Source organism: Bos grunniens, chromosome 25 (assembly GCF_055505025.1).
Source record: "Bos grunniens cultivar Pamir isolate PY7600 chromosome 25, Bosgru_T2T1.0, whole genome shotgun sequence".
In the NCBI taxonomy this organism is placed as follows: Eukaryota; Metazoa; Chordata; class Mammalia; order Artiodactyla; family Bovidae; genus Bos; species Bos grunniens.
Window position 1 is genome coordinate 16,984,988 of NC_141189.1, and position 22,999 is coordinate 17,007,986.

Consider the following 22,999-nt stretch of genomic DNA (forward strand, 5'->3'; position numbering starts at 1 on the left):
ACTGTAAGGACTTCAGCTCTGATTTGGAGTGAAGTAGGGAGATTTTCGGAGAAGGCAATGGCACCCCACTCCAGTACTCTTGCCTGGAAAATCCCATGGATGGAGGAGCCTGGTAGGCTGCAGTCCATGGGGTCGCAAAGAGTCGGACACAACTGAGCGACTTCACTCTCACTTTTCACTTTCATGCATTGGAGAAGGAAATGGCAACCCACTCCAGTGTTCTTGCCTGGAAAATCGCAGGGACAGGGGACCTGTTGGGCTGCCATCTGTGGCGTCGCACAGAGTCGGACACGACTGAAGTGACTTAGAAGCAGCAGCTGGGAGATTTTCTGGGGCTTCCCAGGTGGTGCTGATGGTAAAGAATCCCCTGCTAATGCAGGAGATGCAGGAGACACAGGTTTGATCCCTGGGTCAGGAAGATCCCCTGGAGGAGGGCACAGCAACCCACTCCAGTATTCTTGCCTGGAGAATCCCATGGACAGAGGAGTCTGGTGGGCTGCCGTTCATAGAGTTTCGAAGAGTTGGACATGACTGAAGCGACTTAGCATGCATACATGCAGGGAGCTTTTGTAGGCTTTCCAACAGGATGACAGGTGTCACCTATGTGCAGACTCACTCTGGCTGCTGTCCTGATAAGACCCTGAAGAGGCTCAGGAGAGGAAGCGGGGAGTGAGTGAGGGGCACCAGGCTAACGAGGGGTGCCAGTTTCCCTGCTGGCAGTGCACGCACTCAGATTCTGGGTAGAGCTGTGGCTGAAGGCAGAGCCAACAGAACTGCTCTGCTGTCACGAGTACGTAATTAATAAATATTTGCTGAATGAATGTTGAATCATGAAACTCCTCCTCGCCTGCCTGACTCCCCTGCGTTAGAACTTCCATTTGCCTGCTGCCTCGAGTCTGCAGCCTCATCCAATCAGCTTTTTTGCACCCGCTGTGCCCGCCACCCAGACAATTCCTGAAGCCTCTGGTCTCCGTCTTTGGGGAGTTCCTGCCGCCTCCAAACTTGACCGGCTTCCCGGCTTCCCGGTTACGTAATTTCGTGGCCCCCAGCCTTCCACGTGGGTGATGTCTGCTACATCATTAGATCACTGGCTGCCCGAGGACGGGGCCCCATCTGTCCTGTTTACTGGCACATCCCCAGGCCCCGCTAGGAAGCCAGGTGCACAGAACGCACACGGTAAACATTTGCTGCTGGGCGGCTGGATGAATCGCCTACTCTGTTCCTCTGGGCTTTTTGGCCGCTATTTCCTGCCCAGTCTGAAGGGCTCCACGCTGAAGCTGGAGTCCAGTTCAGGGAAAGCTCCCTAGTTCTCCCCCACAAAACCCGGGTCCTTGTTCCTTTCATGCTCCATCATCCCTGGCTGGGGCCTCCTCTAGCTCACACAAGAGGTCACAGGCCTGGGGTAGCTGCCTTTGGACTCTGCAGACCCCACCTTAAACAATGTGTTGTCTTCAGTTTCTAGTTAACTGTGTGTACCCCCCTCTCTAGGCCCTATCTGAGACAAGACAAGACACCCAGTGGTAATTTTTCTAAACTTTTGTTTATTTTATAGCAATTGTCATGATTAGAGAAGTAAATAACACATTTAAAAACCTTCTCAGGGCCAAAGGATGCCAGACTATTTACAAACACACGGTGGAGGACGGTGGCAACATGAGGGTCTGGGGCTGTGGGGCTGGGATCCCACCCAGGCCCCGAGTCAGGCTGGAATGCTGACACCAGCCACCAGGATGGTCCCACCGGCCACAGTGTGGGCCCGGGGAGCATTGGCAGCCTTAGGGCTCTGCTCAGCTGGCCTGGTGGCAGACGCTTAGCTAACTTGTGGCCCTGCCTCCTGCCCAGGGGGTTGCCACACCCCACAGGCCAGCTCCGAGGGGCCTCTGGGAAGCACCGAAGGACAGGGGGCAGTGTAGGGGGCGCGGGGCTGGGACAGAGGTCGGGGATGACCCGGCCGGCCCAGGGTGGGACAGAGACACACGCGCGTGTGCGCACAGACAAACACCTGCACAGAAGAATCGCGAGGGTTTTTTTTTTCCTAAGTCTTCAGGTCTACGGTGTGATTCATTTTTTTGCTATTTACTTGTTCTTTGACAGTGACATAAACTGAGGTAAACATCTGTGACCAACACCTCTCCTAAGGGGCAAAGGGTCCCAGCACCCCCAGTAGAGGTGGTGGTGGCTGCGGCAGCAAGGCCCCGATGGGGAGGGCGGGCACAGAACCGGTTCTAGTCCTGCTTCGCTGTCGGCTGCCGCTGCCCCCTCTGTGCCTCTGACAACAGGGGCTGGGCTACAGAACTACGGTCCCTTCCCAACTCTAACATCCTAGATACTACGACGAGGGAGAGACTCTCAAACAGGATCTTAAGAGAGAGAGAGAAAGAGGGCGCACGCGAGGGGCGTCTACTTGGAATCTCGCTTCCGTGTTATTGCAGGAGACGGGATGTCGAGAGGCCTAAGGCAAAAGGAGAAGTTGCGGCTGGGAGAGGTGCCCAGATGGGCTCCAGGTGGGCTGAGCGGAGGGGGCAGTGATGGGGAGGCAGGCCCTGCTCCAAGGCTTGGCCCTTGGTGGGAGGAGGGGGGGGGTTTGCTACTTACCTGGCATATGTTGGGCCCCCATGCCCGCCGGGGAGGTGGGTCTCTAGATGGGCGGGCACACTGAGGAGGGAGGGGGACCAGGCCCTGGGGCAACCGCACTCTGTAAACTGGACCCGGGCAGGGCGGGGGTACCTATAGCCCTTTTGCGTGGTGGGAATGAGGGTGAATGGAGAAGTGGGGGCTCCCGGCCAGAGAGTCCCCTCTGGTCAGCCTGGCCCACTAGGGAGCCCCCTCAAATGGCCGAGAACCCCAGAAGGGACCCTGGAAGGTGTGGCCCGGGACAGCAGGCGGGGCACCGCCAGGCAGAGGGAGCAGTCTCTCCCAGGATGAGGTTATTGCGGGGTCCCAGGCCTCCATGGACAGGGCAGGAGTCGTGAGGGTGGGTTTTGTGAGTCTGGGCTCCTCTGGCCTGCAGGTGCCTCCTTGCCAGGCTCCCTGAGGGGTGTGCTGAGCCGGGGGCCTGGGCGCCCTCTGGCAGCTGCCCGCTGAGAATCCTGGGGCGGAGTGACTGGGGTGTCTGGATGCAGCCACTGAACACACGAGGCTACACGCACACAGGTGTCTTCTGCATGTGCTCACACTGCACACGTATCTGTTCACACGCTCACCCCCTCCCATTTCCAGGGCCCCTTATCCTCACATCGACACCCCAGTACCAGAAACTTGGGAGACGTGGGGATGGAGTCAGCCCCAGGCTCAGATGTTGGACTCCAGCAGAATTCCGGGAGAAATTCCTGGCACAAGTAACCTCACCGCCTGCTCAAAGTCCAGGCCACTTAGTCTGGGCTGGGGCAGCGAGGACTGAGAAGATCTGAGCAAGGTTTCCCTGGCCTGGGGAAGGTGCCAGTGGGCAGGCCAAGCTGGGGCGCGCCCGGGCTCTGAACTCATTCCCCGGGCCTAGTGATGCAGTTGCATGAGGCCCCTGGCCACGGAGACCAGTTGTCCTGAAATCCCTGTGGGGGGAGGGGGAGGGCTGTGGCTTCTCTGGATGTGTGTGGTCTTGGCCTGCCGCCCTCCTTTTGGGCTCTGTGTCCTCATGGGGCAGAGGGGGTCGGGGGGAGGAATGGGTGGTGGGAGAGTCACTGGATTCTTGGGGCCTGTTTACACACACACACTGCTGTGACATCCAGAAGTTTGCTACATTTTTGCAGGGGCGTGGTCCCTCCCCTCTAACTCTCCCTGGAAAGGGGCCGGTCTCGATGAGCAGCACCCCTGCCCTCGGCTCACCGCCCTCTTCCCAGACAGTGCCTAGACACCCTAAGCCCTTTCTCGGCCCCAACACTTGAGTTCCTTTTCATTCCCAGGGTGGGAGTGGGGGCGGGAAGGTGGGGAGGGGGGCAGGATAAGGGGTGGGGCTGCTGGATGATCTGCCAGGGGGGTGCAAAGGGCCCGGAGCCACTAGTTCAGGGTCCCAGGGTTCAGGGAGGTGTGGGGGAGTCTGCCGGCAAGCTCCCTTGCTTCTGGTATCGGGGGTGGGGGGTGGGGGGCCTCTGAATCCTCGGGTCTGTGGGGCTGGGCTCCTTTGGTGGCATCTTACCGGCCCGCTGCCGGGCCGGGCGCCTGCCTCGCCTACCACTACTCCCTCCTGCCGCCGCGGGGGGCTGGCCGCTTCGGCCAGGGCGGCTCCCTGCGCCCCGGCCTGGCTGCTGCTCGGCGCCCGGGCCCCGAGGGCGGCGGGGGCGGCTCAGACGCAGATCTCGATGGCCGTGGCCAGCACCACCTGCCCTTTGCTCTTGTCCGGGCGGCCGTCGGTCCTGCCGGGAGGCCCCGGGGGGGCCAGGCCGGGCTCGGGCACGGGGACCGGCACGGGCACGGGGACGGGGACGGGGGCCGGCACAGGTCCGGGCCCGACGGCGGGAGGCGCGGGCCGGGAGCCGCTGCCGCTCTCGGTCAGCACCGTCCGCTTAAGCGGCCCGGGCGCCTCGAGGCGCAGCGGCCCGGCGGCCGGCGGGCGGTCCCCGGCGGGCTTGCGCGCGCGGTGCGAGGGCCGGCGCCGCAGCTCGGACGTGAGCTCGTGCTTGAGGAAGCGGAAGACCTCCTTGGCCGGCCCGCGGCGCTCGGGCTCCAGCGCCAGGAGCCGCTGGAACATGCGCAGCGCTGGCTCGGTGAAGCGGCGCCACTGCGACGGCAGCCCCGGCAGGCGGCCCCGCTGCCAGCGCACGAACTCCTCGAAAAAGGCGTCGGCGCCCGACGCCGCCTCCCACGGGAAGTTGCCGGTGAGCACGCAGAAGATGAGCACGCCGAAGGCCCACACATCCACGCCAGTGTCCACCGCGAAGCCGTCGGCGCGGCCCGCCTGGCACACCTCGGGCGCTGTGTATGGGATGGTGCCGCTCACCCGCTTCACGCGGCAGCCCACGCGGCGCGTCATGCCGAAGTCGGCCAGCTTCACGCGCCGGCACTCGCGGTCGAACAGCAGCACGTTCTCCGGCTTGATGTCGCGGTGCACCAGCTGCCGACCGTGCATGAAGTCCAGCGCCAGGCCCAGCTGCTGCACGCAGCGCTTCACGGTGTCCTCGGGGAGCCCCACCTGCGGCCGGAGAGGAAGGGAGGGCGGCTCAGGGGCGCGGGCACGTACCACCCCGCCCCCTCCTTCCCATCCCCGCCCAGTCCCCGCCCCGCCCCGCCCCGCCCTCTCCTTCCACCCCCGCCCCGCCCCCCCCCGCCCCTCTCCTCCCCATCCCCGCCCCCCAACCGCCCCCTCCTTCCCATCCCCGCCCCCCAACCGCCCCCTCCTTCCCATCCCCGCCCCCGCCCTGTCCCTCTACCCGAACTCCTTGCGGGGTCCCTTTCCTGGGCAGATCCGGGGCCAACCGCCCTTCCTTATCCTACTTGGGCATCCTCGGCTCCCTCCCTGGCCCCCACACACCCCTCGAACCTTCCCCAGCTTTTCCCCCAGTACCTGTACGGAGCGCCTGCTTTGGGCCAAGTACTGGGCTAATAAGGACCCTATCCCGCATGGTCTACTGTATACCTAATCTCCCTTAATCGGCGGCTCTGAGAGGCCTTGTCACTTATCCGGTGAGCGGCAGGGCAGTGTTTCATCCTGGCCGACTGCAAAGCCAGGTGCCGGGAATCCCCGGGGGCAGTCTCCCCGTCCCGTGCACCTCCTCTGGGAAGGCTGGTGGTCCTGCCACTTCCCCTCTTGGGTCCCCACCTGTTCCTATGCAGCAGCGGAGGAGGGGGCTGCTGGACTTCATCCCGCCCACCGGCTGGTCCTCATTGCAGTGCGGTGCCTAAGTCACTTCAGTCGTGTCTGACTCTTTGCGAACCTGTGAACTGTAGCAGGCCACGCTCCTCTGTCCCTGGGATTTTCCAGGCAAGAATACTGGAGTGGGTTGCCATTCCCTTCTCCATCATCTTAGTGCCTCATCTGGCTAACTGTGGAGGGTCTGTTTCTCCCACTAGGCCCATAGCAAGACCTTTTGTTCACTGTGTATCCGCAGCCCTCCAAACAATGGCTGATATACAGTAGGCGCCTAATAAATGATTTAAGGGAGGGGCCTGACTCCTCCTCAGCTCTCACACTCAGGGACCCAGAAGAGCCTCTCCCCTCCCTCAGCCACCACCCAGGTACCTGAGGAGGAATAATGTCGAATAGGTCCCCGGCGGGCGCGTACTCCTGGGCGAAGACATAGCAGTCTTCGGTCTCAAACACGACGTCGAAGACCTTGATGATGAAGGGGCTGGAGGAGAGGCTGTTGGTAATGCTCACCTCCCGCAGGAAGTTCTTCAGCTTGGTTTTGCTCTTGTTCACAAACTTCAGCGCCATCTTCGTGCCTAGTGGGGCGACAGTGAGAGCGGTGAGGACCCCTCTCCCTGCGCCCCTGCGCCTCACACAGCCGGGCCTGTCTGCGCAGCCTGTCCGGGCCACAGCGCACAACTCGACGGGAGCCCCAGTGGGCGGACTGTCGTCTCACAGGTAGGAAACTGAGGCCCAGAGAGGGGAAGGCCATGCAGCAAGTCAGGGGTCAGCTGGGTCCTCTCTGCCCCACCTGCAGCCCTCCATGAGGCACGCCTGCTGCTTCCTCCACCCTCTCATTTTCCTCCTGATACACTGTGTACTTACGTATCGTGTCTGTCTGCCCCCAGTCAGAAGGCCCTCGAGCACAGGAAACTGTCTTTTTTTTAAGATTTTTTTTGTTGTGGACCATTTTTTCAAGTCTTTCATGAATTTGCTTCTGCTCCTTGGCTGTGAGGCATGTGCCATCCCAGTTCCCTGACCAGGGATGGAACCGGCACTCCCCTGCACTGGGAGCTGAAGTCCCAACCACTGCCCCACCAGGGAAGTCCCAGGAACCTGAGTCTTGTTTGCTGTTGTATCTCCAGCGCTCACAGAAGAGCCTGGTGCCAGCAGGTGCTCCGAAAACGTTTGTTAAGCAGATGAATAAGAAGACACTAGACACACAGAGGTGAGGGCCTGCAAGGCACGTGTCCCCGACTCTGAGCTTGAGCAGCCATCTGTACCCACCTGGGTACAGAGCTGTGTGACACGTGTGTGTTCACAGAGCACTTACACATTGCGGGTCCTGCCTTCTGCACTTCACGGTTACAACTCACTTTTTATAAAGACCCTATCAACTGGGCATTAATACTCCTCTATTTTACAAAGGAGGAAACCTAGGCACAGAGAGGTTAAGTCACTTGCCCCAGGTCACACAGCAAGCAGCAAAGCTCAGGTGACCCCATGTCCAAGGTTCCTCCTTCTGGCCCGGTCCCCTCTGAATGCAGCTGTGGGCAATTATGCAGCCCCCATCCCTGGCTGGCTGATGGGCACTGCAGTGAGCTTACACTGTGGGGAAGGCATCACGTTCAGCGGTTAAACGAGAAGGCCCTGGAGCTGAAGAATGGGGGCTCATCCTAGCTCACACTTTCTGTAGCTGCATGACCTGGGCTGAGTGACTGCATCTTTCTGGGTCTCAGTGTCCTCGGGATCTGAGGAATGGAGCTGCCATGTGGACCTCACAGGGCCCTCTCCCACCTGCTGTTAAGCATGGTGCTCTGTTCGCGAAGACCCCAGTTCAGTTTGGTCCACCCTCCTGGGGGTAGCTATCACATATGTGCTGGTCATCCCCCAAACACCACTGCCAGCCCTGACCTTTCCCCTGATTCCACATGTCCCCAGGCGCATCTCCTTGACTGTCCTGAGGGCACTTTTGTTCAATTGCTCAGTCGTGTCTGACTCTTGGCAATCCCATGGACTGCAGCATGCCAGGCTTCCCTGTCCCTCACTGTCTCCCAGAGTTTGCTCACACTCATGTCCATTGAGTCGGCGAATCCATCCCACCATCTTGCCCTCTTTGGCTGTCCTCAGGGCACTCTGGATGGCCCCAGAGCAGCCCACTCTATCCAGAGATTCCTCCCTTGTCCCCTCCTTCCTGGGCTGCTTCATGCCACACTCTCTCCACAGGTAGCACAGACTCTCCTTCCCTGCTGGCCTCCTGGCCCCCACAGAGAGCCCCCACCAGGTCGCCAGGTCGCGGCTCCTGTCTTACAGCAGGCCGCCCTGCAGACACTCACCCGTGCCCTTGTAGGCCACCAGGTCGACCTTCCCATAGGTGCCCTTGCCCAGCTCCCGGACGAGTTCATAGTGCTTGGTGACATCGCTCGCGGCCACTGTGCGGAGGGTCAGCGCCTGCATGTCTTCGGTGAGGAGAGGCACGCCAGCACCCAGCCCGGGGGCGGTCCCTGGCCCGCAGCAGGGCAGGGAGTGGGGCGGCTCGGGCTCTGGGCAGCCCACGCTCATCTTCTCCCTGGTGTGGGGGTGGGGAGAGGGATGGAGTGTGACATCAGACCCCTCCACTCCCCACCTCCTCCCGGTCCAGGGCCCAGGATCTCTGGGACTGGGCCCGATGCCAGGCCTAAGATGACCACCAGGGGGCGACAAGCATCTTTGCTGCGAATGGTTGGTTGTTTAGTTGCTAAGGCGTGTCCAAACTCTTTGAGACCCCACAGACATGTAGCCCACCAGGCTTCTCTGTCCGTGGGATTCTCCAGGCAAGAATACTGGAGGGGGTTGCCATGGCCTCTGCCAGGGGATCTTCCTGACCCAGGGTTCAAACCTGCGTCTCTTACGTCTCCAGCATTGGTAGGTGGATTCTTTACCACGGAGTCAGCTGGTTCAGTGGTAAAGAAGAATCATCTGGGAAGCCCCCCATCTTTTCCCTGAAGCTTCAGGGTCAGGCCTGAGCCAGCGTTCCCCAGAGACATGGCCATTGTCCCACTGCTCCCTCCTTGGGTGTCTCATGCTATCATCCAGACACAGTGTCAGGCAAGGCACATGTGTTTGTCACACACAGACACGCCACATACTGAGTTCACATGGGTGCTCCCAGTCACAAGTATTGATCAGCACCTGCTGTTTGCCAGGTACTGTTTGGAGCCCTGGGGACACAGCCCTGAACACACACAACTTATGTTCAAGGTGGGGAAATGGACAATACACAGTGAGCCCACAAATTATATATTGTGATAAAAGGTGACACTGGCTATAGAGAAAATAAGGCTAGGGAGGGGCAGGTGGGATGTGAGGGGAGGTTGTTCAGTCGCTTGGGCTCTTTGCGACCCCACGGACTGCAGCACGCCAGGCTCCGCTGTCCGTGGGGTTTCGCAGGCAAGAATACTGGACTGGGTAGCCATTTCCTTCTCTAGGGGATCTTCCCGACCCAGGGATGGAACCCAGGTGTCCTGTATTGCCGGCAGATTCTTCACTGACTGAGCCACCAGGGAAGCCATAACAGGGGGCAGGAGTCTCAGACGAAACCCTGGCAGGGCGGCGCAGGCTGGCCACATCCCCACACGGCCTTAAAATCCATTCCCCGACCTCAGACGACCACACACAGCCCAGCTCAAGTACACAGCTGCAGCTGTAGCTCCCGGGTCCCCGCCCAGGCTCCCCGGATACAAGGACAGAATGCCTGTTCTACCACGACCCATCCTCCACATTCACTGCTGGTCCCCTTCCGTGTTCACATGGGCTGGGGGAGGGGGCTTCCTGGACACACCTACCCCTCCGGGGGTACTGAGTTTGCCTCCCGATGGCGCTGGGGGCGCAGAGAGCTGCAGTGGGGAGCGTTCGGGGATGGGTGACAGCAAAGGCTTATCTGGGGTTTGCATTTCTCATCCGTCTATTGGGGGGAAGGCTTAGACCAGGGAGCCGAGCATCTGGGATCAAGTGTCCGCGTGTCCATGTCTGCCTGTGCACCAGTGAAGGAGGCGGCCGATGAACCCCCTCTGGGCTGAGCCTCAGCAGCCGTCCCTGGGTGCAGCTCCTCTGCCCTCACTCCCTTCTCCCTCCTGTCACAGGTGGACCACCAGCGCTCTCAGCCCCCACCCCTGCCCTCGCGGTTCAGAGTGAAGGCACAGACTTGGAGCCAGACTGCCCAGTTGGAAGCTGGGCTCGATGACTTGCTAGCTGGATGTCCTTGTGCAAGTTCCTTCCTGTCTTTGTGCCTCGGTTTCCCCATCTTACAAAAAGAATACAATAGTATATTTTCCCTGAGGGTTACAAGACATGAAGTGGTTGGCCCCTGGTGCACAGTAAGTGACCCCCAAGAGGCAGGTGTGGTTGGGTTCTCATTCCGATGATGCTCGCCCGCTCAGCTGGGCTGGAGGCTGGGAGCTGGGGTGAGCCCAGCCCGGGAGCCTGGTGTCTCTACCCTGGCCCGGCCGCTCCCCTTCCAGGCCCAAACCCTCTTCTCCTCCTCTGCTTTCCCCTTCCCCCTCGGCACGACCCAGCCTCCCACTTCACGCGGAGAAGAGGAACATCAGGAGGGAACTTCCTGCCTCCCACCCAGCCCCAAACGGAGCTCCATCTGCACGTCCTCCTGGCTGGCTGCGGGGCGGGGGACGGTGGGGGGGACGGGGAGGGCGGTGCAGGGAGCCATTCTCCCCTCCTCTGGCTCCCGCCCCCAGCTTCTTCCTCGGTATCTCTGCTCCCCCACAAAGGCCCCTCCCCTCCATTCATGAAGTCCCATACGGTGCCCTCCCCTCGGAGCGTCTCCAGCGAGAACCTAGGACCCCCAGCCCTGCTTCCTCCACGAGCGACAGTGTGTTGAACCCAGCCCTGCCTGGCATGGCCACCGAGTCTATGCAGTGCCTGCTCAGGGCAGGACAGCACTGGGCATCTCCCCGCTGCAGGGCTAAAGTAGGGTGACATATCCCCATGACAGTCTCCGGGCTAGAAGGGTCAGCTCTCCGGATCCCCGTCACATGTCCGCCCACTGTCTGGGTGGAGAGGACTCCAAGAGGGAACAGCCAGGTCATGGGCTCTGACGAAGCCTGGGGAAGGGGGAGGTCAGGCTGTTCCTGTGGAGTGAGTGGGGCTCCCCCCTGCCCCACCGGGTGCTGATGAGTACGCATCCTCTTCACCGGGGGCTCTTCCCCCCTGCCCATCAAGAGACCCTGGGCTGCTCTGCTGACCTACTTCTCCTGATATTTGTGTGGACTCCCCAAGGGCTGCCTTGTGTGTGCAGGCACCTGTGTGCACACATGTGGCAATGCTCCCACTTCGGGCTTTGGTCTTGTCAGGTCCCTTTGGGGCTGTTTTCTGCATCCTCTGGGAGCTTGACTGGCAGCTGCAAGTTGCTAGAGGCCCTTCTTCCCTCCCCCAGGGACTGTGGGGTGCCTGCTTCTCTCTGCCGCTTTGGCCTCAAGAGTTGCCCTGGGCAGGGTCTGCGGGCTGGGTGGGGGGCACACCGGCTTCCTCATCCCCAGGCTTAGCCCAGGCTCTGACCACTGACCAGCAATGCTGCTCATCAGCTTGAATTTGCCTCTCCAGCGCCCTCCACCATTCCTGCTAGCCTGCCCTCCCCTTATCTCATCCTCAGGTCCCACTCCTCCAGGAAGCCTTCCCTGCTGCCCCAGGTGTCAATTCCTGTCTCTGAGGGGCCCCAGGGTTCAGGCAGGGTCTGTATGCCTCTCTCTTCCAGCCCCTGTTGAATATCTTGGGTGGTCTCAGCTTTATCCTGTCAGTCCCCATCAACAGGCCAAGACTACCCTGGGGGCTAGTGCTACATCAAATCCAACTCTCCACGGTCCCTTCCCTTGGTTCTGAGGGTCCAGGTTGTGGGACCTCCATCTCTTCCCCACACTCACTTCTTCAACCCACCTCTTCCTCCAGGCTCTTTCTCCACAAGGTGTCAGCAGGAGACAAGGGACTGACCCGCACCCGTCCCTGATTGACGCTGCCGCATCATTCCCCAGGTACGCTGCCTCTGACCCAGTTACTACGCACATGACTTCAGAGGCGCAGTGGGGAAGCGATGGAAACAGCAAGGGCCTTGGGGCTCAGCAGGTTTGGCCTTGATCCTAAGGTGTGCCACTTTTTACCTGGGTGACCTTGAGTAAGTCACAACCCCTCTCTGGGCCTCAGCTTCCTCATCCGTAAGATGAAGAAAATAACAGTTGTAACAGGGGTGACGGCAGACACTTAAATGTAGTCACTGCATGTCAAGCCCTGTTTGGAGGCTGACCTCATCTCTCGTTTTCACAATTCCAGGCGTGCATGCATGCTGAGTCCCTCCAGTTGTGTCTGACTCTTTGCGACCCTGTGGACTGTAGCCTGCCAGGCTCCTTTGCCCGTGGGATTTTCCAGGCAAGAATACTGGAATGGGTTGCTATTTCCTCTTCCAGGGGATCTTCTTGACACAGGGACTGAACCTGTGTCTCTTACGTCTCCTGCATTGGCAGGGGGGTTCCTTACCACTAGCATCAGCTGGGAAGCCCACAATTCCATGAGGTAGCTGGTATTATCATTAGTATTGTTACTACTATTATTATTTTTGGCTGCACTGCACAGCTTGTGGGATCTTAGTTCCTTGACCAGGGATTGAACCCATGCATCCTGCAGTGGAAGCATGACGTTTTAGTCTCTGGACCACCAGGGAAATCTTCAAGGGAGGGATTATTAGTATCCCCATTTTAGGGGTGATGAGCACGAGGCACAGAGACTGTAGAACTCGCCCAATGTCATCTCGCTGGTGCTGGCACTGGCTCCAAAGTTGGTGCTTTTAACCACCTCTATTTTTTTTCCCAAGACAGAATGTGAGAACATCACCTGCAGATCCCTCAGTATCCGAGCGGGCAAATGGAGGCCCAGAAGGGGGCAGAGCCTCAGCCAGGGATGCACATGCCCTCCTGGAGCTCCTGTGGCGAGTTGACTGGGGGCCAGGCGCTGGTCCAGGTATTAACTAACTTAGTTCTCACAACAGTCCCTGTGGCAGGTGTGCGCGCATGCTCAGTCGTGTCCAACTCCTTGCGACCCCTTGGACTGTAGCCCTCCAGGCTCCTCTGTCCATGGGGTTTCCCAGGCAAGAATACTGGAGTGGGTTACCGCTCCCTTCTCCAGGGGATCTTCCCAACTCAGGGGTTTGAACCATGCATCTCCCGCATTGGCAGGCGGGTTCTTTACCTCTGAGCCACCTGGGAAGCCAAGGTATACCAGCTCCTTTTTTCAGGTGGAGACTTGAGCCCAAAGAATGAAGTCAGACCCTTCAGCCTCGCAGGGTGGTTGAGGGCACAGATGTCTGGTATCATGAAGAACTTGACCTTAAGGTATTTCGCCTACAGCATCGTCCCTTCCTCCCCTTGGAGGAGCAGCTGAAACTTGGTGGCTGTGAACTTCCCAGCACCAGGCATGGAGGCCCTGGCTGGCCTCCGTTCACCCTGTGCAGTTGGTACTGCATCTGTGCACACGCGAGGGCTGTGCTGCCCTTGGGGACCCCATGTGACCTGCACCTCCAGTGTGTCCTCGCTGACCCCAAGGGAGGCCCTCAATTCCCCGTCTGTGGTGAAGGCAAGAGGGCCTCGCCCAGTCTTCATGGCAGCGGTTGTGGCCCTGACCACAAAGGCTCCGGCCCCGTGGGCTGGGTCTTCCGCCACAGGCTGGGAGGGCCACGGTGGTGGGGGAGAGTTTCCTAAGCAAGACCGAACCACCTACCACTTCCTGTTGGCAGGTGGCTCGAGCTGGGTCCCACCTTTGTGAAAACAACGGTAAATGTGTAACCCAAGTCAGGTCTACATTGGGATCCCCTTCCCTACCACGCACACACGCACGCACGCACACACACACACACACTCACTGAGTCCTCATAAGTGCCCTCAGAAGGGGGCAAGATGCCTCCTATTTTTAAAAATCTGCTTAACTGAGGTGTAACTCGTATATCTAGGCTTCCTGGTGGCTCAGCAGTAAATAATCCACCTGCCAATGCGGGAGTCACGGGTTTGATCCCTGGGTTGGGAAGATCCCCTGGAGAAGGAAATGGCAACCCATACCAGGATCCTTGCTTGGGGAATCCCACGGACAGAGAAGCGTGGTAGGCTATAGTCCATGGGGTCGCAGAGAGTCAGACGTGACTTAGTGACTGAACAACAATCGGCATATCACAAAACTCCCCCGTAGCAAGTGTACAATCCAGTGATTTAGGGAAATGTACAGAGCTGTGCAACTGCTGCCTCCATCAAGTGATTCACCTCACGGATGAAGAGTAGAGGCCCAAGAGGTTGATGACTTATTGTGGTTATGACAAAGATGGCCAACCGCCTGTCAGAGCTTTGTGTTCCCTCTTCTGTGACACACAGCTGTTCTGCAGGGTGGTGGTCAACAGGGAACTACATCCCTCCCCTCCCTTGCATCCAGGTGTGGACACCTGTGGCGGGTTTTCCCCAGTGGCATGTGAACAGAAACGAGGTGTCAGTTCTAGGCTGGGGCTTTTAAGAGTGGTTAAGGTGTCTCTCTTCTTCTGTGGCTTGATGCAGAGGACCCTAAGACTCTAAAAGATGGTGGTGGAACTAAAGATGGGAGGAACCTGGGTCCCCAGGTGTCAGAGGCCTGCTGCTGACCAGTCTTACCCACTCTGGTATTTTGTGAGCTGGAAGTAAAATGCTGTCCTGTTAGGCTGCTGATGTATGTGAGATTTAGTTGTTAGAGCAGCCGACATCACCCTGATTCAAGGGTTATGCTGCAGGTAAGCAAAAGAGCTGAGATTTGAACCTCAGTGTTTGGACTCCTGGGATGTGGCCAGAGAAGGGAACCTGGATGGTGGTAACACTGGCAACCGAGTGACAAGAATTCAGTTACTGAGTTAGGTGGAGGGTGACCAGTCTGTGAAGGTAAGGGAATCTGCTCTTCTCCTGTCTTGTGGGAGAATAATCACCCCAGCAAATATTTACCGAGTGTTGACTGTTTGCCAGCTGGTATGCAAACAGTGGATTAAATCATTTAATCCCAACAAGTCTGGGAGGTGGGCGCTACTACTCTTCTCCCCATTTTACAGAAAGGGATACTGAGGCACAGACGGGTTGAGTAACTTGTCCCAGAGCTAATAAACGGCAGAGTGGGATTTGAACTTAGGCTATGAGGTTTTAGATCGCATGCTTTCATGCGCTGTGTCCTGCGAGGCTCCTGTAGGCAGACAGCAACTCAAAAACGAGACAGTTCTCACAGTCTCACAGTCTCACAGCAGGGAGGAAGTGCGTTCTTCGTCGCTGGGAGCAGAGAAGCAGATACTGGAAGCCCATCTGTTGGGGGGAATCGGTGGGGGGTGAGATTGGACCGAGTCAGCCAGCCCTCTCTTACTGTCACTCTGGGATTCTAAGATTCTCAGTCCCCATGCCGGGGCCCCTTCCCTCAGGTCTCTGGACCCATGCTCTGCCCTTTGCACAGGCAAACCCCAAGGGTGTCCTTACAAAGCCCTGGCCTGGAAGCATGCCATCAAACAGTAATTGTGCCTTGGGGGAGGGGTCCCCTCTTTGCATCTGCAGTATCATTAAAAGTTCCCAAGAAAAAGCAGCCACAATGTGGAATTTCAGATAATGAATAGGGATGGAAGCTGGCCTCTCTCACTTGCTTCACTTTGCTTCTGTGTCAAATGAGAGGCTGGGCTTCCCTGGTGGCTCAGTGGTAAAGAACCTGCCTGCCAATGCAGGTGACACGGGTTTGATCCCTGGGTCGGGAAGGCCCCTGGAGAAGGAAATGGCAACCCACTCCAGTATTCTTGCCTGGAAGACCCCATAGAAAGAGGAGTCTGGCAGGCTACAGCCCAGGCTTAGTGTCTAAACAACAATAACACAAGCGAGAGGTTGTCACTTCATTCCTTCAGCCTGTGTGGCTGAGCCAGCTCTCTGCATCCCACATTCTCCCCTAGCCTGTCTCCAGGTATCTCCCCTCTAGTCCTCCACACCTGTGGGGTCAGATAAATTGTCTCAAGGCCAGAGTTGACCTGATCCTTGCCTTGTTCGCATTTTTGGTGGTTTCTTGTATTGGCCTATAGTGTTGCCTCCTGTTCAGCATCACTTTCCCTTTCTCTGGGGAATGGTTCCCTCCTTCAGTCCACTGGTTCAGTAGGGCTGTCCCCACCCTGACTCTCAGCGCAGACCTGATCCAGGGCCAGTCAACCAGGGGATGCATCCCATCTGCGAGGTCACTCTGGCTGGTTCTAAGATGAACATGTGATCCAAGGTGACCCACTGAGATCTCACTTTAGGACTCTTGCTTAAGTTATAAGAAAAGAGATACCTCTGACCCCTGGCCTACAAAGCTGGAGAACACAGGCCTGGAGCTGCTGGGCTTGGCCAGCATGAGGGTAGCCCGAGAAAGAAGCAACAAAGAGATAAGCAGCGCTGAAAGATGGAGAGGTTTCTGATGACTCTGAGCATCTGGCTCCAGATATGCCTAAAGTCAGTCATACTCCTGAAAGTTTGTTTCCTGAATCAATACATTTCCTTTTGGCTTAAGCCAATTTGAGTTGAATTTACGTAGCTCACAGCCTAAAGCCTCCAGACAAGCATATCTATTCAAGCCTAGGCACTGTGCTGGGTACTGGCACTGGGTGTGCAGATTAGATAGAGGGTATCAGCCTACAAATCAAGGAGGCAAACCAAAGAAGGACTCAGATAATCATGAGGCCAGGAAGGCCATGATCAGTGCTCTGCCATTTCTAAGAAGGACACTGGCAGTGGGGATCAGGGTGCCTTCCTGGAGGAGGTGACACCCGAATGGGCCTTGAAGAGGATTGACAATCTAGCAAGAAACCCAAGAGCTCCTTGAAAGCAAGCCCCATGCCTTAATCATCTTGCTATTCCTAGCTCTTAGCCAGGGTGTGACAAATGCCGGGTGAATAATTCTTTACGTGTTTGGGAAGCTGTAACTTTTTATATCTTGGCTTTCCTGAATGTGACCCTGCAGGCACATAGCTATTTTCCCAAGGGTCTGCATGAGATATCATTAGCCCCGTTTTACAGGTGCAGAGACTGATGGCCAGAAGGGAACAACAATTTGCTCAAAAATCACAGAGAGTCAGTGGCAGGGCTGGACTAGAAGCCAGGGCGTCTGCGGGACAAGGTGTATCTCCCTGTAACAGCTCCCAGCCCCAAACACAGCAGAGATCGTAGTGGTGGTGAGTGACAGTGGTCACTGCGAACAGAGAGGCTGGGGTGTATTCACGATCAGAATGCTGAATACAATGGACAGGAAGTTGACAGCAACAACTAACACTTAAGGAACCCCTGTCGTGTGCCAAGTCCCTCCTGTAAATGAACTCATCTACTCTACTATTCACTCCAGTTTACAGACAAGGAAACTGAGGGATAGAGCAAGTCATGTCACTTGATCAAGACCATCCATCCTGTAAGTGGCGGGGCCAGGATTCCAATCTAGGCATTATCACTGCAGTGTCCAGATGCTTCTCCACTATGCATTACAGTCTCTAAAATGATACATTAATAGTCAAAAGGACTATTTATATTCTCAATTGCCAATGCTTTACATTGCTGCTGCCATGCAATCTTCACAGCAACCCCATTTTACAAATAAGGATCCTGAGGCTCACAGGGGTTAAGCAATTTGCCCAAGGTCACCTAGCTGGTAAGAGGCAGAGCTGGGAATTGAACCTTGAATGCTTCCTGCTCTGTCTCCCTTTTCCTATCTTTGGTCTCTGGTTTGCAGCCCAGACCTCCCTCCAGCTCCATTAGCTTCAGCACCACAGGTGTGGACAGCACCCGGGCTGGCTGGCATTAAATGCAAGGCTAGGGGAGGTCCAAGGAGGCTGGACTGCAGGACAGAGGAACTGCTGACAGACCAAGGCTCCCAGGGCATGAAAAGGTATGTCTGGATTTAGGTTGTTGTTTAGTTGCTAAGTCATGTCCAATCTAATGTGACCCCATTGACTGTAGCCTGCCAGGCTCCTCTGTCCACAAGATTTCCTAGGCCAGAATATTGAAGTGGGTAGCCATTTCCTTCTCCAGGGGATCTCCCCGACCCAGGGATCAAACCCACATCTCCTGCATTGCAGGTGGATTTTTTTACCATTGATTCACCTGGGAAGCCCATGGATATAGACACTGCCGTTTATTTAACCAACTGATAGATGCTGACTGTGTACATTCAACCTTTTGCTGCCACGAACAATGAGCAGCCTTGTACATAAGTCCTGTGGCAGTGTGCAGGTGTGTCTGTAGGATCGAAGTGGGTTGACAGGTTAAAGGATGAGTGCATCCGGGATTTCTATACAGAGCCTGAAGTCCCTCAGGGGGCTGTGCCACTGGCCCACCCCAGTCATCAGGAGAGGGCTGTGGGACACAGCAGCTGCCACCAGCTTCCTGGCTGTCTCTGGGCCGCCACATCACTTTGTTTAGTACATTATTTTGAAGTGAGGGGGGGAAACAGGAATGAGTTTCTTATTTGCTTGCATTTGCATAAAGTAACTCTGGATGCAACCAGACACCAATGAAGGTGTCTTCATTGACCATCCTCAGCACTCACTCCCACTGTTCTGAGCCATCATCAGGGCTCAGCTGCTGCTCCCTACCCCCCTCAACCTCTCCTTGACACAGCAGCCAGGAAGCCCATCAAACCCCAATCAGACCACACTACTCCCCAGCTCATCACCCTCCAGGGGCTCCCATCTCAGTCCAAGTCCTTACAACAGCCCTTGATTTACCCCTCTGACCTGTCTCATCCCTCCTGCTGCTCCAGACACACTGGTCTCCCTGCTGTTCCCTGAACACGCCAGCTCCCCAGCCGGGAGCTGTTCCTTTGCCCCCAGACATCCACGTGGCTCATTTCCTCCAAGTTCTGTTCCAACAGCACCTTCTCAACTAGTGCTATCCAACCACACTCCCCTTTTCCTGTTTTACTTTCTCCCCCAGCAGAGCATAGCCCTGTCTAACATAACGTCTTTTGTGGATGTCTCTCTTCCCCACGAGAATGTAAGCATCAGGAGGGCAGGGACTCTGTCAGGCTGGTCTCATTCACTGCTGTATCCCCAGCTAGCACAGTGCTTGGCACATAGTAGAAAACTTAATAAATATTGGTGAATGAATGAATGAATGTCTGGGGAAAGAAGTGGGAACTGAATGACCAGGGGCAGGGTGAGAATTAAATTTTCACTGGGTACAGTCCTGTTGGATCTAGGGGGATATAAGGAACCAGGCATGGTTAGGGGGGCAGACAATCCCAAAGGAGAGTGTGAGGGGAGATGGTACCCACTCATCCAGGCTCAGCACTCTGGGGTGGGTGTCCCCAGAGAGGGGCCTGGGGGGAAGAGTGGCCCAGCTTGGTTGCCCTGAATCACCACATGGAGCTGGCCCAGGCTCAGGAAGCGGGGGGAGCTGGGAACCCCCCTGACACTCACCTCCGAGGGGAGCCCTCCCCCCTCCACCCCCACAGCCAGTGCCCCAGTCTGGTTTTCTGCCACTTAACACCTTCTCAGAAGGGTATCCCTGACCCTCCTGGTTTTTACCCCAGGGCAGAAATCAGTTCACACGTGGGCTCTCCCATCCACTGCAAGTGAGTGGGGTGGGGGGCGGTCCAGAGCTGGGTCCTCTCACCCCAAAAAGAGAAGTGTGAATTGCCTGGGAAAGCTCCAGCCTTTGCTGCTCATGCCCAGGGAACCTTGTGCAGCCCCGCCCCCAGACCCTGCTCTGCACAAGTTTCCAATCTATGAAATGAGCTATTTCATGTTCCTTCATGGGTCACCAAAGTCTCAGTTCTCTTTACCCTGAAAAATGTCCCCAGCCACCACCTATACACTTCTGCATACAATGTCAGGGCCCCGAGAAGCCCGTAAGAGAGGCCAGGGAAGTCCTCTCCCTCTCCTTGGTCCTTTGACACAAATAGACTCCACCAAACATTCTGTTCCGGCTCAAGAGGAAGAGGATAATATTCTCAGATCTTTTCATCTTCCCCTCATGGTGCATATTCTGGCTGTATCCCCTGCCTAAGCCTAACTAAGCCTCAGTTTGTCCATCAGTAAAATGGGATGAGAACGCCCATTTAACATGATGGGCTTCTGTGAGAATTAAAGGGGCACTTCCTACAGTGCTTGGCACAGAGCAGATGCTTGGTAAGAATTTGCTGCACAGAGGGGACTGAGACCTTGGTTCCATCCTGGACCCTGAAGACGCTGTACCATCTTGAGTGTCTTGGTTTTCTAGGCTGGACATGGGGGCCATGCTGGCTCTACTAAATCTCACCCCCCAGACCTGCCTGAGCCAGGAGGGACCTTGGAGATCACGTAGCCCATCCCCACATTTCCCAGGTGAGGAGACTGAGAGGGAGAGCCGAGACTGACCCGAGATCAAGCGGCAGGAGCTGCCAACAACCTGCTTCCCGCTGCCCTCCCCACCAGGGGCGGCCTGGGGTTCCCTGTGCTGCCAGGTTCTGCTTCTGGCTCCAGCCTCTGCCTCAGCCTCCCGCCCAGCTGGCGCGGTCTGCCCCTTCCCCAGGGCACAGCCTTGGTGGTTATTAATAGTCTGTGCTACGCCTGCCTGCAGCTGGTGCCCAGAGCTGGGATAGGCACTCTAGCCAGGCCCTGAGGGGAGGTGGGAGCCCTGGGCCTCCTTGTTCCCAACCTACCTGTGGCAGCCCCCATGGGTGCGGGAGGAGGCATGAGCCTTGTTGCTGGGTGACACGGGCAGCCTGGCCCTCAGGGTCCTTGGCTGATCGGCCACCAGTGGAAGGGGGCGGTCGCTGGGTGGGTGAGCAAGAGGCTCCCTGAAGAGCTGAGCCCTTCCTCCGCCCTCTCTGTGCCCCCCTGCCCTGACCCCTAGCGAGGGATGGAAGGGGAGATGCAGCCTAGCTTGGGAACCTGGAGCCCAGATTCGGTCCCCTCTGGGTGGAACCAGGTCACCACCACACCCTGCCATGAAGTCACTTGGGTAAGTCACTTGCTTTCTCTGAGCTTCCATTTCCTTGTCAGGAAATAGGGTTAATAGTGGTCTGGGTTAAAGTGTTATTAATAATAGCTGACATTTATGAACCACCTAAAGTACTTTAGACATATTGACTCATTCATACTTCACAACCATTTTAGGAGAAGCTGCTCCTGCTGTTCCCATTATATCCCTCACTGCGCAGGAGACTTGAGACTCAGAGAAGGGGCAACTAAGTGACGTGTCCAGTGGCACGCAGTTAGGGCATGGCTTACAGAGCTCTGCCTGGCTCCAGAACATTCAGTAGATGTTTGCTGAGCACCTACTATGTGCTTGGAGCTGGAATACATTCATGAACCAAACGAACAGCCCTGTCTTCAAGGACCTTACATTCTCATTTGGGGACAGACAATGATAAAGGTTAAGTAAGAGACGGAAGTCAGATAGTGCAATGTTCTAAATGAAAGAACAAAGCAGGGAGAGGCAAGGAAATGCTGGGGGTGGGGAATGGAACTGTAGAAGGACAGGGGACGAGGGGGTCAGGAAAGGCCCTACTGAGAAGGTTGTAAGCACGTGGAGAACTGTGGGCCTGGGAGTCTTTTTTCTTTCTAATATTTATTTATTTGGCTGCACTGGGTCTTAGCTGTAGCACATAGGGTCTTTAGCTGCAGCCTGCAGGATCTAGTTCCCTGACCAGGGATCGAACCCGGGCCCCCTGCACTGGAAGCTTGGAATCTTAGCCACTGGACACCCAGGCAAGTCCTGTGGAGACTGTGGATCTTGTAGGGGAAGAGTCCTCCTGGCAGAGGCACGTGCTGTGCTTGGTGTGTTCAGGGAACCGTGAGGAGGCCGGCAGGGCTTGAAGCAGGCGGCAAGGGACAAGGGCCAGGGGGGAGGGTAGAGGTAAGGGGTGGGGGACAGTGGACAGGGCCTCAGAGGCTGCAGTGAGGACCTGCCTTTCACTCCGAGTAAGATGCATGCCAGTCTCTGGACCGGAGCAAAACTTTCCTGAAGCCAGACCATGCGCCAGGCCCCAAGAGGCCAAGAGACAGCAGGAACCTGACCCGACTGCACTCAGAGACCCCTTCAGGCCAGCAGCATCCCACCACTGTCCTTGGAGGGGCCGAGAGAGGAAGGAGTGGGGAGCCTTTCAGACCTCCTTCGAAGATTCCTCGGTGCTGCAGCTCTCAGCAGCTGTGGCCCCAAGTGAGGTGTGAGGGCAGTGTGTCCAGGAGCACGGCCAGAGCCCAAGTAGCTTCTGCTGGTTCCTTCTGTCTGGCCATGCCCTGTGCGCTGTGTGTGAATGATGGAAGGATGGATAGAATCCTCTCTGAATCCTAGATATGGACGCTTGAGTAAAGATCTTTACCCCAACCCCCCCTTTTATTTCACCTGTAAAATGGGGCTAACATTCCCTTTCTGTTCAGGGCTTCAGGGGGCTGATATTAACAGCAAAGCATAGAGGGTACTTGGTGCCATTCACAGCGCTTTACACACCTTCATCACTGAATCTTCACTATGACGCTACAAGTCAGGGACTAGTCTCGTCCCCTTTTTTTGTAGCTGAGGGATCTGAGGCACAGAGAGGCTAAGCACCTTGCCCAGGGTCACACAGCGGGTCGAGAAGTTGTGCTTTTGGCCACTAACCCCTGTTAACTGCGGGTCCCACTGCACTTCCTGGAGACACGTAGGATCTGGGCTGGCAGGTACCTGAGCTCTCAGGGTGGGATGATCTGATCTGCCTTAGGACTGTGGGCCCCCAATTCGAGAGAAAAAGACGCCTTCTTGCTATGTTGCGGGCCCATCAGATGAGGAGCTATCCTGAGGTGGGGATCAGTACAGCCTCTACAGGGCCTCACCAGGAGGAGGCTCTATCCTGTCCACTATCCAGTCCCCATCCCTGCCCCTCAGGGTCATCAAAACACGCAGAGGCAGCTGGAACATTCTCTGCCTCTCCCAGGACTGGCTAAGGCCACAAGGAAGGGAGTCACAGTGGCTGGACCCACTCATCGCGGACCCTGCAGCTGGTGGCAGAAGTCATAAGCAAACACTTAAGTAGCAGGCACCACTAAAAGTGCTCCCCACACTAGGAAGGAGCTGGTACTATTCCCATTCTTCATCAGAAGAAACTGAGGATGGAGGAAACTGCCTCATCCAAGGTCACACAGCCGGAGAGGGGTGGAGGCAGGTCTGATGTTAGTTTCACATGAACCTTTGGGAGTTCACCGGGCTGGGCTCAAATCCCCACACTGGG

At 57.0% G+C, this 22,999-nt stretch overlaps 1 protein-coding gene across 3 annotated transcripts in view; it reads right to left on the reverse strand.

Moving 5' to 3' along the window:
- Positions 1-1,521: 1,521 nt before the first annotated feature.
- SBK1 (SH3 domain binding kinase 1) overlaps positions 1,522-22,999 on the reverse strand; it is a 53,616-nt gene continuing 32,138 nt past the window's right edge. For all 3 annotated transcript variants that reach the window (XM_086375184.1, XM_086375181.1, XM_086375183.1), the window contains 3 exons: positions 8,116-8,348; positions 6,173-6,375; positions 1,522-5,125 (listed from right to left, as the gene is read on the reverse strand). In XM_086375184.1, coding sequence (XP_086231310.1) covers positions 4,280-5,125; positions 6,173-6,375; positions 8,116-8,341 — 1,275 coding nt within the window. In that variant the 5' untranslated portion in view covers positions 8,342-8,348 and the 3' untranslated portion in view covers positions 1,522-4,279. The remainder of the gene's footprint in view (positions 5,126-6,172; positions 6,376-8,115; positions 8,349-22,999) is intronic.